General features: G+C 38.5%; 2 protein-coding genes across 4 annotated transcripts; both read right to left on the bottom strand.

Moving 5' to 3' along the window:
- On the bottom strand, window positions 1-8,245 carry SCAMP3 (Secretory carrier membrane protein (SCAMP) family protein). Its single transcript, XM_048095177.2, has 12 exons — window positions 8,064-8,245; window positions 7,116-7,211; window positions 6,958-7,020; window positions 2,010-2,043; window positions 1,801-1,923; window positions 1,612-1,674; window positions 1,428-1,521; window positions 1,052-1,097; window positions 901-968; window positions 630-678; window positions 318-383; window positions 1-228 (listed from the first exon to the last, which is right to left on the bottom strand). The coding sequence occupies exons 1-12, from the start codon at window positions 8,091-8,093 to the stop codon at window positions 154-156; spliced, it is 807 nt and encodes a 268-aa protein (XP_047951134.1). The 5' UTR covers window positions 8,094-8,245; the 3' UTR covers window positions 1-153.
- A 1,323-nt stretch (window positions 8,246-9,568) lies between these two features.
- On the bottom strand, window positions 9,569-14,970 carry LOC125195005 (protein STRUBBELIG-RECEPTOR FAMILY 3-like). 3 transcript variants are annotated; one of them, XM_048093211.2, is made up of 17 exons: window positions 14,811-14,970; window positions 14,211-14,407; window positions 13,508-13,646; window positions 13,364-13,435; window positions 13,211-13,273; window positions 13,038-13,109; window positions 12,867-12,938; window positions 12,707-12,778; window positions 12,573-12,638; window positions 12,427-12,492; window positions 11,854-12,275; window positions 11,331-11,770; window positions 10,974-11,245; window positions 10,752-10,890; window positions 10,402-10,538; window positions 10,160-10,316; window positions 9,569-9,986 (listed from the first exon to the last, which is right to left on the bottom strand). In XM_048093211.2, exons 2-17 carry the CDS (start codon window positions 14,320-14,322, stop codon window positions 9,867-9,869), a joined length of 2,421 nt encoding a protein of 806 aa, XP_047949168.1. In that variant the 5' UTR covers window positions 14,323-14,407; window positions 14,811-14,970; the 3' UTR covers window positions 9,569-9,866. The 3 variants fall into 3 exon arrangements, with proteins under 3 accessions (XP_047949168.1, XP_047949170.1, XP_047949171.1); XM_048093213.2 differs by having other exon boundaries at window positions 14,728-14,922; XM_048093214.2 differs by lacking the exons at window positions 13,364-13,435; window positions 13,508-13,646; window positions 14,211-14,407; window positions 14,811-14,970 and having other exon boundaries at window positions 13,038-13,098; window positions 13,211-13,269.
- Between the last annotated feature and the right edge of the window lie 12,988 nt (window positions 14,971-27,958).

The following is a 27,958-nucleotide window of genomic DNA, read 5'->3' as shown; positions in this document are numbered from 1 at the left end:
TAACCAAATCTGTTTATTATAGTCATTAGTAACAGATAATAGAGTCAAATGGAAGAACGAGTAAACTTTTGCTTATCAATTGCAAAGCTAAAGCTGTAATACTAATAGAAACAGCCAATGAATCAAAGAATTCAAATCTCTATTTTTTTCGTGTTATAATGCCGCCATCATAGCCTCCTTCCTCATTTCTGCTGTTTTTCCAGTTCCTCTGAAGTACATGTAAACTTGCTGCACATGATTTAGACATGGGTAAACACAGTTTTCAGACAGCCAAGGATCGATAGATTGAAAACGAAACGTGTCAGCAAGTTTCTGACCTGAATCACCCATACGCTGATCAATGTCTCGATGCAGAAGAATACAAATCCAATGAGGTAAAATATCTGAAGAAAATATGCTAAAATTAACATCTTCCTTGATTTGCAGGCTGCATTTTATAGCTAAAGCAACACTTTCGTCATAGCAATAGTAGTTTAAGTTGTGGTATACATGTGCTTCTAATATAGTATACAGAAGTCATCTTTACCATTTATTTATAATGCATATACTCCATGTAGTCAAATTTCATATATGTAGCCATTGATAATAATTGGTATCATGGCATGTCCAAGAAAACTCAAAACACTTACCCCAACCAGAGCACTCCAAGTTAAAATCTCAATTGCAGGCAAGATTCCACTGCCAAAAAAACAAATTGGGCTAACATTAGTCCACAATGCAACAAAATTTTCAAGGAATACATCAAATCTTATCATTATCACGGTTCTTCATAATAAGTGCACCGACAAGATTCCTGTTCTTTCCTTGTGCACACTTTCATTTTCTAATGCTGTTATTAGTGGCTCAAAGTAAAAGTAATGGCAATTGAAGAAGGAACATATTCGCTGAAGAGAAACATACGTCAAGGATTTCCCTCTGAAAATTATTGGAGGAGCTACGCAAGCGAAGGCGCAGAAGCCAATATGGAACTGCACACACAGAACGATTTAGACAAATTTATTGAATACCTTAAACTTTGAACATGATTGGATGGAAGAAATAATAAGCTCACTGAATAAGTTAAGAAGAACCATCCGAATTTCAGAGCACTCTCTGTCCTGGAAAATACAAAGTCTGTTTACTAATGTTAAATCAGCAAAAGTTTCAGCAAATTAAGTAAGGCTAATAAGATGATAAATGGTATTGCAACTAGACTACATTAGCTATGCCTATGATACCAACAAATATGCATTTCTCAATCAACTAGATTGAGAAAAAATAGGCCCAAGTTTAATACTTCACATACTAATAGTACAATAGTACTAGGATGTACATTACTACAATATCAGGAAGATATTCATGATAAAGACTTTGAACCAAGTGACAGATACAAAAAGCATAAATTAATGAAAAAGAGGATATGACGACAAGAGAGCTTTTGTGGGTACCTCATTGCACGATAAAGAGGACGATACCATAACACATAGGAGCCTGGGACACCGAATATGAAATATATGATAGCAAGAAACCAAATGGTTGGACCTACATGCGTGAAACATCAGAAACCTGATAGCTTATTTTAAAGACCATCAAACTCAAGAAGGCTGTATAAATACTATGTCCACCACCAACCTTCCCCATTGGCATAAGCTAAGGTGGTGGCTAAAACATTCCACAAAAGACATATTATAATACCTGCAACACACTTGTAGCGAATCAAGCCATTATTAAAAAAAACTAATATACAGAACCACTCACACTGAGTAACAAATTATTGAGCCACTGTCAATAAATCTTTAAGGAAGCTAAATTTTGTCATACCCAAAAATGTCGTAAATGCAACATATTGCAACTTTTGTAGATGGACTGGGATTTCATTTCTGATGTCATGGTGAATTATGGGGAAAATTGGCGGCCAATTTATATCCTCAATGACAATTCCAGCTGAAAAATATGAAGAAGATACAATCAGTTTTTGCATTATGGAACAATGATATGATAAGTAGATTGCACGAAGGCAACGAAATCACCTTGTGCAACGTTATCTTCCCTTCTTTTAAGCTCCTACACAGCACAACACATAGCGAATCGTTTTATTATTAGAAAAAATATGACTGAGATGACAAGTAAACAATTACTGAGATTCAGCAGAAAATGTAAATCTAAGAACCAGACAAGCATAGAAAAACTAAATATCAAAAAGGGGCTTCAGATTGGCATTGTTATACGTATGCAAGATATAATAGTTAACAAGGAGATATTAGACAGGTCAAGATATCTCAAAATACCAAAAGGCATAAGAAGTTAGAAATCAGTTTCTGCAAAACTGAAGTGTGGTGGATATCTCAGAAAAGTACCTGAAAATTAATTTAACAAGAACTACAAACTATGGGTTGTTAGTATGCCTTGAATTTGTATAGGATTAGGTTTCCTAATTGGGATAGGATTATGTTTCCTAGGCCCAGTCTGTCTAATGTGTGCCTATATATATGGGAGTAGAGCACATAATTTGTATCTGAAAACCGCAGTCATAATACAATTTGTTCTCCGTTTTTGCCCGTGGACGTAGTCAACACAACGTTGGTGAACCACGTAATTCTGTGTCTATTTACGTTTTTTTGTTTCTCGATTCACAATTGCCCTATTTGTCATAACAAACTGGTATCTAGAGCCTTGGTTTTCGAACTAGGATTTTGAATTCCGCTGCGAGGGTTTTTTCTGGTAAATCGAGATGTCTGCTCTGAATGTGAAGGTTGACAAATTCACCGGGAGAAATAGTTTTGGTTTATGGCAGATCAAGATGCGATCTCTGCTGAAGCAGCAGGGTTTGTGGGAGCCGCTCAAAACAAAGAAGGCTATGGAGGATGATAAGGGGTGGACAATCCTAGACGAAAAGGCCCACTCGACCATCATATTGAGCCTGTATGACGATGTTATCATCGAAGTTGCGGATCAGGAGACGGCTGCTGCTCTTTGGGCGAAGTTGGAGAGTCTATACATGACGAAGTCTCTAACCAACAAGTTGCTCTTGAAGCAACGTTTGTTTCGGTTACACATGCAGGAAGGTATGCCCCTTCGGGATCATCTGGAAAATTTGAATAAAATTTTGCTAGATTTGCGTAATGTTGAAGTTAAAGTAGAAGACGAGGATGCTTCTTTAATTTTGCTTGTGTCTCTGCCTGAATCTTATGAAAATTTTGTTGAGTCTTTTATGACTGGCAAGGAAACTCTTTCGTTGGAGGATGTTCGATCTACTCTCCACATCAGAGAGGATCGTCAACAAGCAACGAGTTCAGCCACAGAAGATCTGCCATCGGGATTATCTGTTACGGGTAAAGGACAGAAGAAATTCGGACAGAAGAAGCAGAACTCAAAAGGTTCAAAAGGTCCTAAAGGCCCTAAGCCAGATGACATCTGCAGATATTATAAAGAACCAGGGCATTGGAAGGCTGATTGTCCAAGGATAAAGAAGAAATTGGGCAAGAAGGAAGATGCTAACGGTTCTGCGACTGTGGCAGAAGCTGATGACACAAATTCGGAAGAAGAATTGGCCTTGGTTGCGGATGAACAGCCACACTGTAATGATGTGTGGATTTTGGATTCTGGAGCGTCATATCATCTTTGTCCTCACAGGGAGTATTTCAACACTTATGAGCAGATAGATGGAGGCAATGTTACCATGACCAACAGTGTTGTCTACAAGGTGGTTGGCATCGGCTTAATCAGGATTAGGACTCATGATGGGGTCTTCTGCACCTTGAACGATGTTAGGCATGTTCCACAGATGACGAAGAATCTGATATCCCTGAGTACATTTGATAGTAAGGGGTTCAGTTTCAAAGGTGAAGGTGGAGTAATGCGTATTTTGAAAGGTTCGAAGGTGGTTCTGACAGCTTTGAAACGAGGTACCTTGTATGTTCTGAGAGGTTCCATCGTAGCAAATTTTGCTGATATTGCATCATCCGAGGTTACAACCAAGGATATGACCAAGCTGTGGCATATGAGGCTCGGTCATATGGGAGAACGTGGCATGAGAATCATGTCGAATCGTGATTTTCTTTTGGGCTATAAGGTGCAGAAACTTGATTTCTGCGAACACTGTGTGTTGGGGAAGCTTCATCGCAGCAAGTTTCCAAAGAAAGGTGTTCATCGAATGAAGGGGACACTTGACTACATTCATATGGATTGTTGGGGTCCCGCACGTGTTGAGTCTATTGGAGGACACAAGTATTTTGTGTCGATGATTGATGACTACTCGAGAATGACTTGGGTGTTTATGATGAAGCATAAAGGTGAGGCATTCAAGAAGTTCAAAGAGTGGAAGACTCTAATTGAAAACCAAACTGGGAAGAAGATCAAGCGATTGAGAACAGATAACGGTCTGGAATTTTGTTCGTCTGAGTTCGATGAGTTTTGTAGGAGTGAAGGGATCGTTCGCCATCACACCGTTAGACATACACCACAGCAGAATGGTGTGGCAGAACGCATGAATCAGACGTTGTTGGAGAGAGCAAGATGCATGCTCTTCCAAGCCGGTTTGACTAGGAAGTTTTGGGCAGAGGCAGTAAACACGGCTTGTTATCTGATCAACTGTGGACCTCACACTGGCATTGACTGCAAGACACCGTACGAGGTATGGTCTGATTCACCTGCAAATTACTCTATGTTGAGAGTTTTTGGGAGTACTGTTTACTATCATGTGAGTGAAGGTAAATTGGAGCCAAGAGCTAAGAAGGGAGTATTTGTTGGTTATGGAGATGGAGTTAAGGGGTACAGAATTTGGTCTTCTTCAGAAGGTAGAATTATTCTCAGTCGGAATGTGGTATTTGATGAAAATTCTATGCTCAACTCTACTGTGAAGTCTATTGCTACAGAGGATTTGGATGGTGTTGATGAACAGGTGGAGCTGCAAGTCACTCACGATGTGAGTGAATCACAACTCCAAGGTGGAGAAGATCTACACACTACTGCTGAAGTCGCCGATACTTCTAGTTCGGATGTTCATCCACAAGCTCGTCAGAGAAGCATTGCTATTGACAGAGCTAGGAAGACAAATGTGAAGCCTCCGTTGAGGTATGGTTTTGAGGATATGCTGGCATGTGCATTGCAAGTTGCCAATGAGGTCGAAGATTAGCCTTCGGCAGATGAACCACCTACCTACAAGGAAGGCACTACACCAGATGAGGGCATTAGATACAAGGCTCGTCTAGTTACAAGAGGGTTCACGCAAAAGGAGGGGATTGACTATAATGAGATATTCTCACCAGTGGTCAGACACACTTCCATCAGAGTGTTACTTGCGATAGTTGCACATTATGATTTGGAGCTTGAGCAACTAGATGTGAAGACGGCTTTCCTACACGGATTGCTTGAGAAAGATATCTACATGACTCAGCCAGAGGGATTTGTGGTTCCGGGCAAGGAGGATTATGTGTGCAAGTTGAATAAGTCCTTGTATGGACTAAAGCAGTCTCCGAGGCAGTGGTATAAGAGGTTTGACAGTTACATGATCAAGCTGGGATTCAGCAGGAGTCCGTATGATTGTTGTGTCTATCACAACAAAGCTGATGATAGTTCTATGGTCTATCTTGTTCTATATGTGGATGGTATGCTCATAGCTGCGAAATCGAAGTCTGAAGTACAGAGGTTGAAAGCTCAGCTTAGTGCTGAGTTTGATATGAAGGATTTGGGTGTTGCGAAGAAAATTCTGGGCATGGAGATTTCTAGAGATAGAGAAAAGAAAAAGCTTTATCTGTCACAGAAGAGCTACATTGAGAAGATTTTGTCAAGATTTGGCATGTCTGCATCTAAGGCTATTGATACTCCAAGTGCCACAAACATTCATTTGTCATCTGATCTTGCACCGAAATCCGAAGTTGAGGAGGAGTACATGTCTCGAGTCCCGTACTCTAATGCAGTAGGGAGTTTGATGTACGCCATGGTCTGTACTAGGCCAGATATAGCGCATGCTGTCAGCGTTGTTAGCAGGTTCATGGGAAATCCTGGAAAGGAGCACTGGCAGGCTGTGAAGAGGATTTTTCGTTACTTGAGAGGTACGCCTGATGTTGGTCTCATTTATGGAGGTGATACTCACTGTTTAGTGACTGGTTATTCTGATTCTGACTACGCTGGAGATGTCGATAGTAGAAGATCTGTGACCGGTTATGTTTTCACTCTTAGTGGTTCTGTTGTTAGTTGGAAAGCAACTTTGCAGGCTGCAGTTACTTTGTCTACTGCTGAAGCAGAGTATATGGCATTGACAGAAGCTGCTAAAGAGGGAATATGGTTGCAAGGGCTAGTTGGTGATCTTGGTTTACATCAAGATCAAGCTGTTGTGTTCTGTGACAGTCGCTATTTGTTTAGCCAAGGATCAAGTCCATCATGAAAGGACTAAGCATATTGATATGAGGTATCATTTTCTAAGAGATGAGAAGAGAATTGAGGTGAAGAAAGTAGGTACTGCTGATAATCCTGCTGATATGTTCACCAAGTCAGTCCCGCAGAGCAAGTTCCAACATTATTTGGACTTGCTTAATGTCATGAGCTGTTAGTTGCCCGTGGAGGGCAAATCTGAGGCAAGAATGGAGAAGTTTGTTCGTCTGGTGTTATGATGATGCGTCTGCAAGGGAGAATTCAAGTCAAGGTGGAGATTTGTTAGTATGCCTTGAATTTGTATAGGATTAGGTTTCCTAATTGGGATAGGATTATGTTTCCTAAGCCCAGACTGTCTAACGTGTGCCTATATATATGGGAGTAGAGCACATAATCTGTATCTGAAAACCGCAGTCATAATACAATTTGTTCTCCGTTTTTGCCCGTAGACGTAGCCAACACAACGTTGGTGAACCACGTAAATTCTGTGTCTATTTACGTTCTTTTGTTTCTCGATTCACAATTGCCCTATTTGTCATAACATGGGCATTCGCAATATTGACTTGAGCTAAACAGAGAGGCAGCAATAGCACTAGTAGAGATCACCTGTTCCTTCTTCTTCAGTTCAGCCTCTCTGGCTTGAAGTTCCTGTTCTCTCTTTCTTAAATCCTTTGGAGGTTTAGAGCATGGAATAGAAAGCCTCCATTAACACCTCCTCATGAATTCTAAAAAAAGTTTAACAGATTTGAAATGTATTGGTATACCATGGAACCATCAAGAGGAATATCAACTGTAGCCCCACGATCGTAGTCAGCAGGTTCATGAGGAAGAGGACACATCTTTGAGTTTGCAGATGAGTTCTGATAATTTCAGAAATAAAATTTTGCATTAGCTAAAGAAAGCCACATAAAGGTTCTACATGCATTATTCCAATAACCGATAATCCAATGTAAACAAGGAAACGTTTCTTTCAATCATGCAACTTCAGCAATACATGGAAAGGCAACAATGCAACTAAGATAAACGGAATTGAGAAACTGCGTGTTGTTCCTTAACAAGCAAACTCTATGACCAAAACATGTTTCCTTTGAAATGTGCTTTACCTACTATCATTCCAATGTCCAAGACATAAGCAATAATGAAGAATACAGTGAAGAAATAACAAAATTCTCAACAAAGTTATTGTCAGTGCAATTTCAGATTGGCAGCAACCTCCATTTCATTTACTAATGGATGAGATTCTTGGAGTCAAAAAATTATCCAGAACTAATACCAACAAAAGTTCAACATTACTTTTCGTAAGCAAGAAAACTGGTCTAGATCTCATACTTTCTCCAAATCAAGCTAGTTGGCTCTGAGAAAAGTTCCACTTAACAAATCAACTTCTGAGATATTGAATTCGAATTTATGAATATAATGTGTGCAAATTATTGTTGAGGAGTTACCCCCACCCACACACACACACAGAAAAGAATCCTAAAGTAGTTTCTCGAAAACTTGTGATTGGAAGATTGGCTTTCTTCTCACGTGCTCATCAAAATCCCCAAAAAAGAATGCAAGGGAATTACAGCCTGCTAAAAACAGATCTCTTATTATAAGCGGCACAGTGAAATTATCCCAATCTCATTTCACCGTAGTCAAAACCAAATTCCATAAATTGTGGCAAATAACACACAGTGCATGAAAATAAAATCAACAAATGCGAATTATACTGCGAAAGGATTCACTTCTCCATCAGCCATTCCACCTCAAGCTCTATATAGTAAATCAAATATTTCACGAATGCACGCAGATCTGAAGAATGCACATAATAATGACGATTCCGATTTCCAAATTCAGAGCTATCTAAATGCTAATCAATTGCTATGAAAAATGCGTGCAAAAGAAATTCCGAGCTGGATTGTGCCAGAAAATTTATAATAACGGTGAAGAATTGATTTTAATAAGTAAAAATAAATGTTGCATGGAGATAGCGTCGAGAGAGGATTTTTTTGCTCTTTTACTGAGTCGCGCGCTTTACATGTGATGTGACAGTTGTTTAATGAAAAATAAGTGTAGTGAAATACTTATTTCTTTTCTTTTCTATTTTACAGATCTTTGGTTTAGTGAATTCCTGCGTTACTATTTCTGTTTATTGAGTATCTGTTTTACCAATAACTTCTAAGCACCTTATGATTCATGAATTATTTATTTTCTGCTGAAGACTTGTCCATAGCATAAGGTCATTCACAATTCATCATCTTTTCTCCTACATATATGAAATCAAATGTAATTTTATAAGTACGTAACGAAATCGCATATGTTCACACGAAGTTGAACTAAAACTTTATTATATAATGAGGTTTATTGTTGTGCTATAATGACCTAATGATAACAATTTTGACATTTGAATTGAACATAAATACCCGAGAGTTCTCCAAATTCTATATGGAAATCAATTTCTCTCTCCTTTTAAATTTCGTCTAACTTTTTAATTTAAATTATTTTTTACAAAATATATATCAAATCAAATATTTTTTTTACGATTCTAACGAAATCCTAATCACATGGTATCATATGAAAAGGTAAAAAAAAAATGACACTACTAGAGTAACAATGATATTTTTTTTGGTGTGGTGATAATAATATTATGTTTCTTAACAAAATGATACCGAGTTAATTTGATACAGAATGATATTACTCAATATAGAAATGATAAAGTTTGATACTATTGAATGCAAGTAAGAATAATATTGAATGCAAGTAACAGTGATGCTGCTCAAAATAAAAAAATTATAGTTCGATACAAAATGATAATCCTCAATAGGAAAAAAAATACTGAGTTCAATGTAAAACTAATTTTAAATGTAGAACACAAAATCATACCACGTAGGTCATTGACTCATTGTTCTGTAACACTGCTAAGGTCTTTTAGAGAGAATGGGAGTAGAGATAGAATATGGAGAGAATGTGGTTATTTTCAAAATAATAAAGAAAAATAGAATGAGGGTCCTTTTCATCGAAAAAAATCGACTATATTTTGAATAAACAAATTTTAGTGAGGGACCATTTTTTTCTTTTCACATAATACCCCATAAAATGGAAACAACCTCCGAACTTCGTTCAGGGTTCAGCCAAATATCTCGAAATTTTTACAAGACATTCAAAAAATAAATTGTTTAAGACATCACATTTATATAACCATAAAATTTTGCTAGAAACAGAGCCAACCGCAAGATAAAAAAAAATTATGTAACTTTGCACAATACAATCAGAAACTCCTCCAGACAAAAGAATTATACAAATTTCAACACTAACAATGAACAGTCACAATCCAATAATAAATTAGGGTTAGCATTTCTCGACCAATTTCAGTCAAGATTGCAGAGGACAACCGACACTTGGGACTCAAAATGGCACGTCTTCCGGCCGATGCAAGAGGCGAAGACCCGCTGTGTTAGGTAGCGGTCGAGGAGTTCATCGTACATTTCCACCTTCAAGCCATTATCCGATGATTGATCCACGATCCTTGTTCCCTAGACAGAGGCTTGTGTTTTAAGATAGTTGTCTTCTGATCTCTGTGGCGATTCCCTCCGAATCAGCTGCATTATGTCTTGCACAACTTCTGACATTGGTGGCCGGAACTCCGGCTCCACCTGCAGACGGGAAGAAACGTGTTATGGACGTGACATAGATAGATTAGTAAGAGACGTGTTATCGATAGAACAACAAGACTTGTAGTTATAGGAGATGCTGCACAATGCTGCAATAACGGCATAAATTCTAAATAAAATGGCTAAACAAATCGACGAGAAAAACACATACTCACCAGAACACAACGGGAAATTATGTCGGCAAAGTGCGAAATTGACTTCACAGGATATCTACCGGCCAGAGCAGGATCAACCATATTCGACAAGGCATCTATGTCATGAAGCTGAGGAATCGCCCATCTAACGAGAAATTGTTCCCCTCGAGCACGTGACCTGAACATTATTCTGAGAATAAGAAAGCAACAAGGCCAGAGACCAACACAACACCAAAAATCAACTTCATGCCCCAATAACTTACTTGTCGTACGACATTCTTCCGGTCAAGAGTTCTAGCATCACCACTCCAAAGCTGTATACGTCACTCTTTGTAGTGTATGTACCCGATTCAAACTCAGGGGCACCATAGCCGTAGGTAGTGAGAAGCTGTCCCGACAACTGAACAGTAAAGAGAAAAGGTCATTAGGAAGCAAGGTAAACTGAATTTTAAGACGATAAAGGAATACAAGGAAAGCAAAACAAGATTTGACAAGGATAAGTGGCAGTTCACAAATTAGTCCGGCCACGTCATCATTTGTCAAAAAATGGAGAAGGGAAACAAAGGAAAATTCACTTGGTAAGGCGATTTCAAACACCAGGAGTTGTTATTACCTGACTTACAGCTCCGGATAGAATCAACGGAGCCAAACCACAATCAGAGACGAGGACAGCAAGTTCGTCATCCAGGAGCACATTAACAGACTTGAAATTTCTGTGAATTATGGGTGGTTCACAGACCTCGTGCAGATACCTACAAACATAAGTCACAAAGTTCCGAGTTCACATTTTATCCTTTAAAATAATACTAACAAAATCTGCATTAAAATCACATACTCTAATGCTCGAGCAGCCCCGAGAGCCATCCTGATGCGAGTGTTCCACGAGAGTTTACTCTTGAATTCGTCTTCTGAGTGCAAAGCGTCATGCAGAGTTCCACTAGCACAATACTCGTAAATGAGCAGTCGTTGTCCGTGCTCAGAGCAGTAACCCATGAGCTCGACCACATTAGCATGGCGGATCCTGTCAAGACTGTTAACCAGCTCAATAAATTGCTCATCCTTCAGTTGGTTCGCCACTCTCTTGTCCAGTTTTTTTATTGCAAGCAACTACAGAACACAAACACACGAAGCATTAGCGGCCTATTTCTGAGTATCAGACAAGAATGTATAAATGAGTTATCCGAAATCATACCCTTCCATCTGGTAGTTCTGCCCTGTAAACATTTCCCAGCATTCCACTCCCGATAAGATTTTCTTGTGAAAAGCTACTTGTGTACTGCTGAAGAACTGCTATTGAATAAACCCTGACGGATGTTGTGGGAAACAGCCCGGTCGAAGGCCTGATTTCGTTAGCTTGAGGTGCTGTATTTGGATTAACAATGACTTTCTCTGAGGGAGGTGCAGGAGGCGGAGGTGGTGGTGGTGGTGGCGGCGGTGGCGGTGGAGGAATCATGTCAATGTCGAATCTGCTCAAGTCTATATCATAAGGATTCCTTGCCGGCGGTTCGCTACTCATTGGTTTCTTATTCACCTCTTTTTCAGCTCGTGGTTTGGGTAACGCGCCAACTGCTCGTTGCGGCTGATTTTCCTCCTTTTTCCTCACAGGAGCAATCAATGGAGCGATCGGGGGAGCTGTTTATAATTAAAAAAAACTGTCATTTGTCATCACAAAAAAGGCAATTCGGGAGATCAGAAAAGAGTGCGAAAGACCCCACCTTTCTCCACGTCGTGGCTTGGTAGGATCAACGGACCACTGTCTCTCGGATTCTCCCGGGCGCCCGAGTACGGAGCTATTTCGTGCCTCTTCCGTGATCGGTACGTTTCTCGTCTTTCCCTGATGCACCTCGGCATGAGAAGCAGGACTGCTAATAGCAGTATTATGAATGAGAGCACGGCAGCAATGGATATCCATACGATTCTCTTTGTGCTCGAAGACTTTTTGGAGCCTCCAGAGTTTAAATCTCTCGAAGACGGGCCATCAGCCTGCTTCGTTGGTCGTCGCCCAGATGAGGGAGGCGGCTTCTGGTCAGAATCTGGCCCGGGGAAAAATGGAAGTGATGACGGCGATGGTGTCCCTGAGGTTGTCGGAGGAGGAGACAACGGGGCAGTACTTGTATTGAATGGATTCCCATCACCCCTGCATGTCAAAAAGAAAATTAGCAAGCTTATGTATCAATCAAACTATACCAAAGCATAGTCATATGCATCAATAAAGCTCGAAAGAAACACTCGTGTGAATGATATAACAAAGATAAGACTGAAACAAAACTAGAAAATTTTAGACCTACCTGAAAGTGGGCAAGTTCAACAGCTTTGGTGGTATAGGTCCAGAAAAAGAATTGTTTTGTACATTTCTGAGAGTGAGAGAGAAATCAGAAGGTGATATTGATTAAAACACAAAACTAGCATAAAATTACAAGGTTGAGGATAGTACAAATCTCTAAGGGGAAGATCCTGCAAAACATCAAGCGTTCCAGTGAGCTGATTTTGCTGCAAATGACTGTCAATGCAATGTCAGTTTCCTTCAGTTGAAATAAAAAAGACAGGCATTCAACTGAGGCAACTTACAGAGTAGTCAGAAGTGACAAATTACTCATTGAAGGCGGCAGCTCCCCGCTCAAACTGTTAGAGGACATGTCTCTGCACAAACGACGAATGTTACTATGAGCTATCAACATCATGATACTACTATAACATCGGCACAAAATCATAGCAATCGGATCCATACAAATTAACCAAAACTGAAAGGCCTGCAAATGCATCGGGGATTTCTCCGCTTAGTTGGTTGTTATTAAGGGACCTGAAATAGATAGTGAATGATCAAGCACTAAAAAGCTTATTTATGAATCAAGAGTCATTTTACAAAACAAGGTACTGGAGACTGGAGAGAAATGCGTACATAGCTGACAATTGACTCAGGGACGACAAAGAACTTGGTATGCTTCCTGTTAGCTTATTATCTGAAAGAAAACTGCCAAAGGTAAAGAGAGAGCATCATATCTCGGTTAAATATGCTGCTTGAATAAACCACACAAGACAAGTAATTGTAAATTAAGTTCGACTAATTCATACATCGTAACCAGTGTAGGGGGTAATTCAGGAATGCTACCACCAATAAGGTTGTTGCTCAGTGTTCTGCCATAACATAAAGCCAGTGTTATTCCAAAAGTCGAGAGAGACCGAGTATAGATTCTACATTTGATAGTTTTCGAGTGACAAACTTACATAGATTTTAGAGAAGTAAATCCTCCAAGGGTATCCCCCAACTCTCCGCTCAAGCCAGCCCCGGTCAGTGTTCTACAACAGATGGTATACGTATTTAGTTCAATAAAAAAACGCAATCATTCAATTTCAAGAAAATGTCCATACATTGAGCTTATGGAGGATGTGTCGTCACAGGTGACACCTTGCCACTGTAAGCCACCACCGCAAGGGTCTCCGCCACTAGCAACCCATCCTGGGAGAGGGGGTGATCCCAACGCAACGTAGAAGCCATTGATAGCAGCAACTGTCACAGTATATCACAAGCACATTAATCATCTCCAACTCACACTAAAACGAGAAGAAGACAACGCAGCTCTAGCAATCAAAAGATTGAAGAAACAACACTTCATACCATAAAAAAAAACAAGCAAAGATAAGACAATAACAGCTTATTCATCCAATCTCAAGGCAAAACTGTTAAAGTAAATTACAAAACATTATACATCTCCCACTCACAATAAAACGAGACAAAAACAACTCAACTCTACTGACAAGAGACAGCAGCTCATTTATCCAACCTCAAGAAATTGCACTTTCAAGCAGCATCTCTCATTAAAACCAACTGCAATTAAATCTTTTAGTTATTAAACACTTCAAATCTAAGTTTCCAATAAAAGATTCCCACAGCCAAAACCAAATTTACTAGAATTGCAACACTTTTCGAGCAGCATCTCTCATTAAAACCAAATGTAATCAAATCTTTAGTCATCAAAAAAAGGTAAACACAATAATCAATTCCCCCAATCCAACATTCTCACACAAACAAAAGCATTTCTAAACGCAGAAAAACATTGATTTTCCGACTCACCATCACTAGGATTGGTGTACCCCTGAGAAGTCCAGATCGCGAAAACGAGAGCAAATCCCACCACGATCTCCAAACTGAAACAACTCACAACAGATCTGTTTTTCCCAACCATTGATCCAAAACACCACCCTCTTCTTCAATCTACTCTTCCTCAAGATTATTACTCTGCATAGCCAATACATAAAACACCTCCGAATCTGCAACGACAACAAAAACCCAATTCAAAAAAGAATCAGAGCAAAAAAAATGCAGCTCACACAAACCACCACCAAATCAACATAAAACGCCCAAAAAAACGAAATCTCTCAAAAAAGAGCAAGCATTTTCCACAGCATTCTAGAAAAGTTAGAAAGATGTGATTAATTGATTATGCTTAAGCTGATACCAAAACATCAGCTGGAATCATGCGAATATGATGACCGAATTAACTCCCAAGGAAAAAAACAATCATTTCCATGACTGAAAAACGTTTTAATTTTTTTTTACTGCATGTGGGCATTAAGGAAAACTCAAGTACCACTAATTCAAGAATTCTGCAAAGCTCGTTTGTCACCAAAAAGAAATGGGACGAATAAATCAAGAGAGAAAGAAAGGCCGGACCTTTACAATTGCTGGAAATGTGGGAGAAAAGAGCTAAAAATGCATAAAAAGTGAGAGAGATGGAGAGATAGGAACGCATCAAATCTCCTCACTTTTTTTCTCTCTCTCTAGAAAAATAAAGTGGAGTAGCAGAAGAAGAACCAGCTGCAAGATGAGGAGAGAGGTCAGTGAAGTCGTGAGTAGACACACATAATTATGCGCATCTACCACCACGCGCGCTTTGAAGCGCGTGTGTTATTACACTGACAGATGACATGTTTGTTTGATGCATTAGCGGCTAATTGAGAGGATAGTGGAGGTGACACGGCGCGTGGTTGAAATTGTGGAGAAAAATGAGTATAAAATAGCCGCCATTGTAATAATTAGGGGTAAAAGGGGATTTCACACGAGAAATAGTTATCCTGCTCCTGCCTATAGCCTACGCTAACACCCATATGTAGTGACTTTCCGTGTCTGCAGTTTTTTATATTAAAATATTCCTTTTATTGTTTCTTTATTGGACGAAATTTCGTTGTTGTATAATTTGTTTTATTATTCCTTCTCTGTGAATACGATTTCAATTCTTTTAAATAAATTGTGAGTTCAATTTCGGCGGCCCACCATAATCATATTAATTTGACATTATTGACCCTCAGATGCTGATTGTAAATTTTCGAGTGAAACAGATAGTGAATGTTTCATTTTAATAAATTTTGTATTAGTTGTATAATTGGCATAAATGGAATGTAATTAAATGATATCTATATTGAATATGAGTTGGCGATTGGGCTAATCGGTGATTCGGAGAAAAGACGTAGCTTTGAAAGACACTAATAAAACATTAATTTTTTCTAAAAATATTACTCCCTCCATCATATAAAAATAGAATATTTGAGACGACATGAAAATTAATGTATAATTGATAAAGTGAAAGAATATGAGAAAATTAGTTAAAATATTTAATAGTCGATTTAGTGTTATAAGTCGTAAATAAATTGAGTTATAAGGTAATGAGTTGGGAAGAATTTTATAAAAATGGAAATGAATTATTTTTATATGACAAACAGAAATGAAAAGTGTCCTTATTTAATGAGATCGAGATAGTAGAATACAATAACTGAGTTTGAACTAATAAATCTAGGGCAAATAGATGGGGGGAATTTACAAAAAAAAATATGTATTTAGAAATCAATCATCCTATCCTAAATATTACTACTGAGTAAAAAATTAAATAAGGAAAAAAATAATTAAAATAATATATTAATTTTTAACATGTTATCTAATTCGACTCGAACCCGATCTCAAATTACCGTATCTTCATTCATGATAAGGACATGAACACGATTAAGATTGAAAAAAAAAACAATATTTTAATATTAAAACAAATCACACCAATAAACTTAATTTATAGATTTAACTATTAATCTAATTTGAATAGTCATTACAAATATAAAAACAATATATTTTTGTTGTAATGGAACACTCTAGCTAACTTACAGTAGTAATAATTAATCTCGAAATCAATAATACAAATTATTTTTATGAGTTAAAGATACTTCCACTATGTCAATATGGATAGGAAAAGGAATTTATTCCCTCTTTCAAGATTAAAAAGCATTTCTTTTCAAAAGAGTTTTATAGGAGTAGTAGTATTTTTTACACTTTACTATATGCTAAGTCAAGGAAAGTAACATGGGATTTAGCTGTCTCTTTAAGACTTTAACCACCATAATTTTGGTCATAGTTAGTTGATGGGGATTGGAATCAACTTTAAACTCTATTTTCATATAATATCCATTTTTCTCTTTTCTTATTTGTCAAATCCAACATTTTTAATACTAGTTTTCTTGTTTTAGTTTGAGGTATTTGGGATGTCTATTATATCCACACCTAACAATGACAGTCAGTTTAAATATTTACTCATTGAAGCATATCTAAATCATTTTCAAAGTGAAATATGTAGTAGAGACATATCTAGTGGAGTAGTCTATATTTCTTCATGGGACCATGACCAACTACAATATGTTGACCTGTACAATATGTGAAATACAAGTTGTTTATGCAATCTATCTCATTGTACAATTTTATGGATAAATTAACTAGTATAAACAACATTATTCGATCCTATCACAATAAATGTGATTTAATTCCTCATGCATCATAACCTTTTCTGTTGAAGATTGACCTTAACACACACACACACAGGCACACACGCATGTTTCTTTTGGGCATCTATTATGAACACATTCCATCGTTTTTCTTGTGCATTTCTCATTTATAGAGATTAATTTTCCTTTTATAATTGTTGTCTCGTATTTCTAAAATATTTTATTGAAATAATTTCCTCCGACTTAGATAAATAAATTATGTTTCTAGTAAAAATTTATAATACTATATAAACATAAATTCTTTTAAACAAATAAATATAATTAACGAAGTGGTTAGGATGGTAACTAAAGAATTTTATAGCTCTTGAAGTTCAATCACTTAGGCAAACTGCATTCCAAGTCTCCGTCTTACTTTATTAAAATTGGGGATCCCTTGCTAAGTCAATCGTGTTGGATTGAGAGATGAAATTCGAGTACCTTTTGTTACTGAGTGCTTTATGTTTGCTTATTTATTAAAATAGTCTCAGATATAGACCATAAATAATATTTATGGTAGGTATATATAGATGATGTTCGAAGTGTTGGATTATAGTTCTCACTCAATTACATTAACTAAACCAAATATAGTCATAAAATGCAAAGGGGTTCTATAGGTTTTCTTTATCCTATGCAAATCGATCATGCTATAGGTTTTTAAATTAAAATTTAGGGTTCTAAAGTTTTTCCTATGCAAATCGATCATGCTACAGGTTTTAAATTTAAAATTTAAAATAAGACAAACTATCCAAATTTGTCATTCATCTGAAGATTTAAAATTTAAAATAAGACAAACTATCCAAATTTGTCATTCATCTGAAGTTATCACTCTCTTTTATCCACGAAACAATTGCTATATGGAGTACTGGTAATTTCTTTGGTTCTTCTATTAAAAAGTGATCATTTCCTATTTATAATAATAGGTTAACTCTTACTCTACTGACACGCCACTAATAATTTTATTAAAATTCATGTCCTTTATATTGTGTCATTAATTTGTTTGGACATGTGAAGAGTACTATTTTTGTGCTATTAATAAAAAACTCAATTATTAATCTATTAATATTGAAACGACTAGAATCATGCATTCCAACGGTAAAAGTCACTATTTTTATTTCATTAGAGACAAAAAAGAAAAACTAAAGTGTCCTAATGGAATTGATTCCTGTAATTGTAGGCCCATTGCATGTGACAAATGAGTTATGCTCTACCACTATTTTTGACCTTTTCATGGCTGTAAATTCATTTATTTAGTTAGACATTTACCATGTTGCCCTTTTATAAGAATTATTCTATTATCAATCATTTTAATTATTAAGACGAATTTATAGCATGTTTTTGTATGTTAGTCCAAATCATCCTCAAATTATAAAAACAATTACTACTAGTTTACAATGTACAATCGGAGCAAATATAACCTAGTCTAATCGAATTATGATTATGATGTTAACATTTTTCTCTATGAAATTAATAAAATGATGTTAATATTATCTTTATCCTTGTACATGCATTGCGTAGAGGCCCCCTTTGCATTTATTTGGCTTTCCAACTAGTATAATAAACCATTGTACTCCAGGGCTAATCAAATACTACATGATGGGACATCAGTAACAAATAAAGCCAATGCTATATAGATTCACTCGTCTTTAAATAATTAAATATATACATATGATTTTGACTAAAGAGGCTTAGCAATTATCAATTTCATGCCGATTAGTGTGATAGCGTTCAAACACTCTTTTTCTTAATGACAACTGTATATCATACAATTCAATATTCTAAATTGATTTATTTAGTGGGTAATATACTAGTACTATTATTCATGAATTTGTGGTTTTGGCCTTTCCCCCCACATTATCAATTGTGGTCAAGCATTATTAATTTCATGCCTCTCCAACCAATCAAGCCCTTTCAATTTTAGTGTATCAAATTAACTACGTAATTTTACTTTAACCACTCAAATCAAACTTATTATTATTATTTTTAAATAATTTTCATTCACACATTAAATAAAATAAGCCTCACAACACTTCATGAGTAATTTATATGAAATTAAATAATGCAACAAAACTTACTTATGATATATTTATATATAATTACTTATTGTAAAAAATACACAGCTTGAAAATTAAAATACATTGATTATACTACAATAACATTCAAACTTAAAATGAAAAGATATTTAAAGATACCGCAATCACATAGTAAAATATAACACAACAAGCACATACCATTATTGCCCTATACCGATGAAATTTCAATGAAAATTGTCATTAAAATCATAAATTTAGGATGACTTTTGAACAATTTTGGCATTGTTGACGGTCGATTTATAGGTAATTGATAGAATGACAAAATATACAAATTCCATCATAATTTTAATTATAAAACAATAAAAAAATGTACAAAATTTATAGTTTAATTCGATGGGTAGTGATAAAATGCAAACTTATATATTGTATAAACTCAAAACTCTTCAACACATCTTCAACACATTTTCAATACAATATCAATACAGTGTAAAATTTCAAGATTTAATGTCAACACAGTATCAACACAATATCAACACAGCATCAACCATTGACTACCGTTGAAATTCTGTTGACATTTTCTTGTTGATGCTTTTTTTTGATCTGTTGACATTTTTCAATGGTCCAGATCATAGTTTTGAGTTTGTACAATATTTAAAGTTTTCATTTGATCACATTTCGATAGTGTAAAAATATGAGGTTAACTAGAAATCAACTAAACCCATGTTTGGTAGGGGTGATAACTTATTTTGGGATGAAAATCTATGAACAAAAATAACTCATCTTGGGATGAAAATCTATGAACAAAATACCAAAAGTATAATATAAATGACTATTTTACATACATCAAAATCTTAGATAAAAAATGAATAACTAAGTTGGGATAGAGAGAAATAAATTTTTATATTTTCAGTGTTTTTACTTATTTTTTCTTCTTATAATTAAACTACACATAAAACATTAATAATTGAGGATCATCTAAATTTGGTACCTTAGAGCATCTCCAATAGCGGCTAGTCCACCGGCTAGCCGATTCGCGTCGCTAGTCGGTCAGCTAGCCGAACCATTGGAATCGGCCAGCGCGTTTTCAGCGAGAGAATAGGCGAGTGCACGCCGATTTGTGGGCGCTGGCCGCCATTGTGGCGAGCCGATCGGCGAGCGATCGGCCAGCGGTATTTTTTATGTTTATTTTTTTGAAATTTTTTGAAAAACTATATATACGCGATTTTAGTTTCATTTTCATTTGCACCACTTGTTTTAACGAGTTTTCTCTCTCTCTAAATTTCTGTACAAGACAACATCGAGCGATGGACAACAACAACAAGTCCAGTCCGGCGACGAGCGGATCTCAGACTCCCACGGTACCCGTGGGATCTGGATGGGGCCAAATGGGCGGGCAGATGGGCCAAGGGTTTAACGTCCCTTGGCAACAGTTGATGGGGATGATGGCGGGAGCGCAGGGGGGATGCAGTGGGGGATGCCGGGCGGGGGGCAGGCCAGCGGCGGGCAGGCAACGTCGGGGTGGGGAGGTATGCCCCAGATGCAGCAGCAGATGCTGCAACAGATGATGGGAATGATGCCGGTATGACAGGGAGGGTTGCAACCCGGTATGCATCCCGGGGATGCAGGGGTCGGGGGGGGGCACGGTCTATCGTCCCTCTCTTGATATTTTGACGGCTTCGTCTCACACGTCGACCCCAGTGGAGACGCAGTTCACTGGAGATAACCGTTTCTCATTGCATGAGATGGGGATCGATATCGGGGAGGCGGACACTCCCGTTCCAGCGGGTCGGGCCGCGCCGAAGAAGAAGAAGAAGAAGACCAATGGGAAGAGCAAGGTGGTCGGCGAGTCGTCGCAGCCGGCTGTTGACGACACCCCCACGCGGAGGAAGTGGACGGTGGATGAGTACGTCGCCCTGGCCAAGGCGTGGCTGTCGGTTTGCGACGATTCGCTAGTTGCGAACAACCAGCGGATCGTCAACATGTGGGCTAAGATTAGAGCAGCCTACAGGAGGAACTGCTCGCACGGAAAGGACTACAGCGGGGAGGAGTGCCGGAAGGGGTGGGAACGCATCAGGGCCGCGGTCGGCCGATTTTCGGGGTTGTACACCAACGCCCTCCGCATGATGACTAGTGGGCAGAATGAGGAGGACGCCCGGAGGATAACAGAGAGTCAGTTTCCCGTGCCGGGGACTTATAAGGAGTTCACCTTCTGGGAATGCTATCTGGGGCTGAAGGACTCCGAGAAGTTTCGGGCGGGGTGTGACACTGGGTGGCCGAAGAAGCAGAAGCTGAACTATTCCGGCGATTACATTGGTGACGAAATATCGAAAACCACCCCTTGCCTCGGTTGACATTGGTCCACACACATCAGTATGAATGAGCTCAAGTACTTCTTTGGCCCTATTCCCCTTTGACCTAAAAGGTCTCTTAGTCATCTTGCCTTCGAGACAGGACTCACACTTCGAAAACGGTTCCTTCTCAAGACCTTTAATAAGATCTTGATCAACCATCGCATGAATCCTTCTTTCGTTGGCATGACCAAGTCTAAGGTGCCATAAGTATGTTTCATTCATTGAAGTTGAAGGTTCTTTTCTTTTCTTAGAAATTTTCGATGTAGCATTGAGTTCTGATTTACGTTGATTAAATTGTGTAGAAGTGATCGTGTACAGATTGTTTTCCATGATACCACGACAGATATAAGAACCATCTTTCTTAATAACGCAATTGTCATTAAAAGAAATCGAATATCCATCAAAAGACAATTTAGAAACTGAAATTAAATTTCTTCTAAAAGAGGGTATCAACAAAACATTCTTCAAAATCAAAAATCTATCACTAGAAAAACGTAAATAAACGTCTCCCACTGCAACGGCCGCCACTTTCGTAGCGTCGCCCAGCTAGACCTCAATCTCACGATCATGTAGCCGTCTTGTCACCTGCATTAAGTCAGGATCAAAACATATATGATCAGTTGCTCCAGTATCAATAACCCAAGTATGAGTAGATGTCAAAGCCAAACATGACTCGACTACTAGAGCATGGTGCATACCTGTAGCCTTGCCCTTTTTAGGACAATCTGGCTTCCAATGACCTTTCTCTCCACACTTGAAGCATTTTCCAGTTTGCTTCTTGTCACCCCGCTGTTTCTTCTTTCCCTTAGCATTCTTAACTGCCACTTGGTTCGGTGCCTTTTTCTTTCCTCTTCTAGCCTTAGAGCCAGAGGAATTAGGCGCCAAACTCAACATAGCTACTTTGGCTTGAACCATAAGGTCCTCCGCCGACTGAAGTTCAGTCAGCAACTCTGCCAAAGTATAATTCCGCTTGTTCATCTCAAAGTTGAGCTTGAATTGCTGGAAGCTAGGGGGAAGACTCTGAAGGATTATAGTAACCTGGGACTCGGGATCGATCGTCCCTCCCAATACCTCAATCTGGTTGAGGTGACTCATCATCTCGAGGACGTGTTGCCTCACAGACGAGCCTTCCTTCATAGACTTCGTCATGATACTCCGAAAGGCTTGAGACTTAGCCGTTCGATTCTGAGTACCAAAAAGATTTGCGAGATTTGTCATGATCTCGGCGGCAGTTTCCATGGCTGAATGCTGATGCTTGAGTACTGATGACATAGAAGCCAACATATAGCACTTAGCCATCTCATTCGCCTTATGCCACCGTCTATGCGCATCTCGCAATGCTTGCGCGGCATTAGCAGCCGGCACAGCTGGGCGTGGAGTAGTGAGCACAAACTTGTACTCTTCGGCTGTGAGAACGATATCCAAGTTTTGTTTCCATTCGATGTAATTTTGGCCTTCGAGTTTGTTTTCTTTGAGAATGGCAGAAAGAGGATTAAAAGACATCTTGACGGATTTTATTGCACTGCAAACAGAAGATTTTTACTATTTGTCATAAACTTATGTAAGGAAATTGAGTAGATTAACCATAAAACTTTTCAAAATCTTACAACAGCAAAATTAATAAATTGTATCCTCCTCTGGAGGTTAATACGCATTAAAATTTCGACAATTTACTGGTCACAACACCGACATATCAATAGTTTCCTCCTCTGGAGGTCGACATATCTAATGCTGCCTAAGCACGACCATCTGGTTTAGCATTACAGAATTTTATTTCTACAACACACTCCCATAACAATGTTCATGTGTTGATAACAAAACCAAGCTATCTCATAAATTCTGATTGAACCCTGAAACTCGCAGTTCCTTAGGATTATTGTCCCTACTCTGTAGGTGGCGATAATATTAGGAACCACTTTCTAGTTCATTCTATTTATTACTTGAGAAGTCCGCCCTTATGAACTTACTGTTTTCGTAGGATTATTGTCCCTACTCTGTAGGTGGCGATAATATTAGAAAATCAGCTTCACAAAATTTTGGCAGTCCAACCGATGGAGACCATATATAAACTATTAGTTCATAATTATCGCTTAGATATTTGGGTTATGTTTTAATTAATTATCCTTTAGCCTTAAGGCAGATTAAGACTAATTAAATTCTTTTGGTATTTAATTTACTGGATAATTAAATCTTTTATAATCTTTAAAGTCTTAGTATAGAAATTATTAATCCAGAATTTAATTCTTATTCATGTCATACTATAAGATATATCTAAAATAAAGTACATTATTTATAATCTTAATTAGACATGAAAAATCAAATTCATATAATTTCCAAGTTCAAGATTAGGAAGAATATTAATTATATTATTTAATGTAATCTTACATATATATCTATCTTATAATAGATTCTAGATATATTTCATTTAGGAAACTATTAAATTATTCTTATCTATATCATCCAGGACATAAAATATTCATAGATATAGAAAATAATCCAAATATTCCTAAAATCTAGGGAAATCTTCCCAAAATATTTTATTTCATTAAATAATATTATTTTTAATGATATCTATTAATTTAGGAATTAAATAATCATCAAAATAATCTTTCGTCGATATCTCGAGATCAAGGTTCGCATGATCATCTATGACGAAGATTCTCCGGCGATTGTCACGCCGGAACGGCAAGTTCACCGTCCGGCATCACCGGTGTCGCGCGCGCAAGGCGCGCCGCCTCCTCTTCCCTCTGCGGCATGCGTATGCCGCGACTCCCTTCGTCATGCCGAGCATCCCGCGGCCTGCGACCGCCATGCTCCGGCGAGCTCCCACTCAACCGACGGCCTCGCGCGAACCAGCAGCTGCAGCGCTAGGCGCAGCTGCTCTCGGCCGTGCATTGCCGGTGGCGGGCGACTAGGGTTCTAGGGTTTCCGTTTTAGGGTTAGGGTTAGGGTTCTTGTGACTTTTTCCGGTGGCATCGCCACATCGTCGTGACGTCGACGGACTTTGCGCCGTCAGCTTCGAGGAGGACCTGAACCGCGGTCTCGACGGCGGCGTGGACGAGCCCACGCTCGTGTTCACGTCGCCGCGTGATCGCATCAATCCGTTCTCGATCGGCGCGTTTTCTTGGTTGCACCGGCACCGGCGGTGGTTCTCCGGCGCTGCGCACGAGACCTTCCTCGTCAGCGCATCGCCGGTCGATCGCCTGCCAAGCTCCCACTTAATCGACGCGTTTGTCGAACTTGTTTGGGCGCCGCCTAGGGTTGCGATGGATTTTGGCCGGCGGCGCGCGCGAGCCCATTCTCGCCGGCGCGTCGCCCCATGTCCGTCAACCCTCGGCTCCCACTCGCTCGACAACCCTCTTCGATCGCACGTAGTGCGATTCGTCCCGGCGCAAGCGCCGACGAATCGCACATCTCGTTTGTTCGAATAATTCAAGTTCTATGATTCGAATGTTCTTGAGTTCAACATGCATAAACATAAATAATAAAAACACAAGAACATGCTTCGTAATCAATTAAGACATGCATACATGAATTTCGCGAAATTTAAATCCAAATAATCAGAGCCAAAGACTGGCTCTGATACCAATTGTTGGTGCTGGCAGCGGAAGCGTGCGTTCATAATAAATCACATAATAATCAGATCTATTTAGCAGATTATTTAGACAAAATCTATTCGCGTAATTATCACATGTATCATGCTCATAACTTGAATTAATCATGCTTTAAGAATATTGAAAACCTAAAACATGCTTTTCTACGGAGCAGAAAAATACCTAATTAATTCTCCAAAGAATTGAAGATGGCTAGCTACTTCTCCACGTGATGCTTTGAGTACTAAACCACAAATCTTCTCTCTGGTTCCCGAACTGTACTCCAATATCAGTGTGGGCTGATCTTACTAGAATACTAGGACTTAAATAAAGAAGACAGAAGAAATCCTTTTTGGAATAGGAGAAGATTTCGAAAATCTCCTCAGCTTGGGAGAGGAATTTTCGAAAATTACAATAATGAGAAATTATTATTTTCTGTCTCCTTTATTCTCCTATTTATATTAAGTTCCTTTTGGGCCCAGACAGGGATCTATGGAAGGTTTTGGATATAGGCTCATCCAATTTACTTTTTACTAATTAAATTGAACCCACAATTTAATATAAGTTATAATTGGAATATTACGAGCAGCCACTACAGAAGTAATATTGAACTCTCCCCATCCAAATCCGAAATTATAAGTAATCCGGGTTTCCGTTTATCTTTCATTTCCCGTGCTTAAGATTAATATGTCCATTAATTAATTAATGTCTGCTATTGACTTAATTAATTAACTTCTTATTTATTCCAAGAGTGGACTTAGCATGAAACACTTATTTATTATTCATAGAGTAATCATACTCCAACTAGCTAGGTTCCGAATAATAAAACCTCGTTTCGCGCTCCTCTTGAGGACATTATCAAACGAGACTCAGCTCGTGCACGATTCAATATAATAGCAATCCTAGCACCGCTAGATATCGATCACCACTGCCCAATATATCAGGATAATTGGGTTACGAAAAACCCGCACCATTTGATAAGTCAAAGCAGTGCATAATCAATACCGTATGCTCAATGCTAACCTACATTGATTAAGAAATAAATATTTATCAAGACCTCGCCTTTCAGTAGATAGCCTAAGGCAAGTCTTGCTGTTAGATCCGTTCAGTGCTATACCACACCAATGTCATCTTATTTCAGTAAGGCTTAGAAATATGCGGACTGACATTGCAACCTTTCTCGATGGGTAGTCTAATTCCATCTAGGTTGTGAAATTCATATTTTTCTTTGTTTAGAACTGACCGTATTACCTTAAAGTGGACGACGCCCACAACCGGTCTACTGAAACAAAGACTTAGACTTTGTTAAGTTAACTTATACATTTAAACATGCATTAACATCCATTAAATGTAAAACATGACAACATTATGACAAAAATAATCTGTTTTATTCATTGGAAAATAAAATAAGAGTTTTACAGTATTCAATCACTCGAAACGTGATTTCTAGTATACAAACTCTAACAATCTCCCACTTATACTCAAAACACTTTCGAGTATACAAAAAAATGTGCTAACGTCTAAATCTCCCACTTATACTGAAAGCGGATTGAGGTCTTGAATTAGTCGAACTCCCATTCCTTCAACATGGCTTTCATACGGCTTTACCGCTAATGCCTTCGTGAAAGGATCTGCCAGGTTGTTTTCTGACTCAATCTTGACCACTTCTATGTCTCCTCTCTGCACTATATCTCGAATGATGATACTTCCTCTCTATGTGCTTGCTCGCCTTATGAGCCCGTGGTTCCCTCGAATTTGCCGCAGCACCAGAATTATCACAATAAACGGTGATGCTCTTGGGCATATTCGTAACCACACCTAAGTCCAGAAGGAAGTTCTTAAGCCATACAGCCTCCTTTGCAGCCTCCGAAGCGGCCACATACTCGGCTTCCATGGTAGAGTCTGCAATGCATTTCTGCTTTACACTCTTCCAAACTATAGCTCCACCTCCTAAGGTAAACACATATCCGGAAGTTGATTTCCTCGAATCTAGATCAGCCTGAAAGTCTGAATCTGTATATCCTAAAGGACAGAGCTCGGCTGCATTGTAAACTAGAACATAGTCCTTAGTCCGATTAAGGTACTTGAGTATGTTCTTTACGGCAGTCCAATGTCCTTGGCCGGGATTTGATTGATATCTTGCTACCATGCCAACAGCAAAGCAGATATCAGGTCTAGTACAAAGCATAGCATACATGAGACTACCAACTGCCGAGGCATATGGTATTCTTCTCATCTCTTTTATCTCAGATGCTGTCTTAGGACACATCTCTTGAGATAACTGGATGCCATGTCTGAAAGGTAGGAAACCTTTCTTGGCATCTTGCATGCTAAAGCGTCTAAGTACCGTTTCGATGTAAGATTCTTGGGATAAGCACAACATTCTCTTACCTCGGTTCCTAAGAACCTTGATACCGAGAATGTGTCCCGCATCACCCATATCTTTCATCTCGAACTGGCTGGACAACCAAGTTCGCACTGATGACAACATCTTTTTATTGTTTCCAATTAGAAGAATGTCATCTACATACAAAACTAAGAACACAACATTTCCTTTTTCAACCTTCTTATACACACAGCTTTCATTAGGGCATTTTTCGAATCCAAACTTTTGAACTGTTTGATCGAAACACTGGTTCCATGATCTAGATGCTTGCTTGAGGCCATAAATGGCCTTCTTAAGCTTCCAAACCATGTGTTCCTTGCCCTTTACTACATAGCCTTCGGGTCGTTCCATGTAGATGGTCTCCTCAAGACTCCCGTTTAGAAACGCAGTCTTAACGTCCATCTGCCATACTTCCCAATCCATGTAAGCTGCTATAGACAAAAGTATACGGATCGATTTGAGCATGGCCACTGGGGAGAAGGTCTCATCGTAATCGATGCCTTCCTTTTGGGTATACCCCTTAGCCACTAGTCTTGCCTTAAAGACTTTAACTCGTCCATCGGGTCCACGTTTACGTTTGTATATCCACTTGCTCCCAATGGCAGTACAGCCTTCGGGTAGGACAGACAAATCGTAGACGTCTTTGTCTATCATTGATTGTA

The sequence above is a fragment of the Salvia hispanica genome, chromosome 4, assembly GCF_029641045.1.
Source record: "Salvia hispanica isolate PSC_SH4W2 chromosome 4, Shi_PSC_v1, whole genome shotgun sequence".
NCBI lineage: Eukaryota > Viridiplantae > Streptophyta > Magnoliopsida > Lamiales > Lamiaceae > Salvia > Salvia hispanica.
This window is presented reverse-complemented; position numbering and strand designations above follow the sequence as displayed.

Coding starts and splice junctions, on each gene's coding strand:
- SCAMP3 (XM_048095177.2), bottom strand. CDS start 8,093: ATGGCTGATGGAGAAGTGAATCCTTTCGCA. Junction 1,924..2,009: donor GGAAGATAACGTTGCACAAG/GTGATTTCGTTG, acceptor CATATTTTTCAG/CTGGAATTGTCATTGAGGAT. Junction 679..900: donor TTCAGAGGGAAATCCTTGAC/GTATGTTTCTCT, acceptor TTTTTTTGGCAG/TGGAATCTTGCCTGCAATTG.
- LOC125195005 (XM_048093211.2), bottom strand. CDS start 14,322: ATGGTTGGGAAAAACAGATCTGTTGTGAGTTGTTTCAGTTTGGAGATC. Junction 13,436..13,507: donor ACATCCTCCATAAGCTCAAT/GTATGGACATTT, acceptor CATCTGTTGTAG/AACACTGACCGGGGCTGGCT. Junction 12,639..12,706: donor TTGTCACTTCTGACTACTCT/GTAAGTTGCCTC, acceptor TTGCATTGACAG/TCATTTGCAGCAAAATCAGC.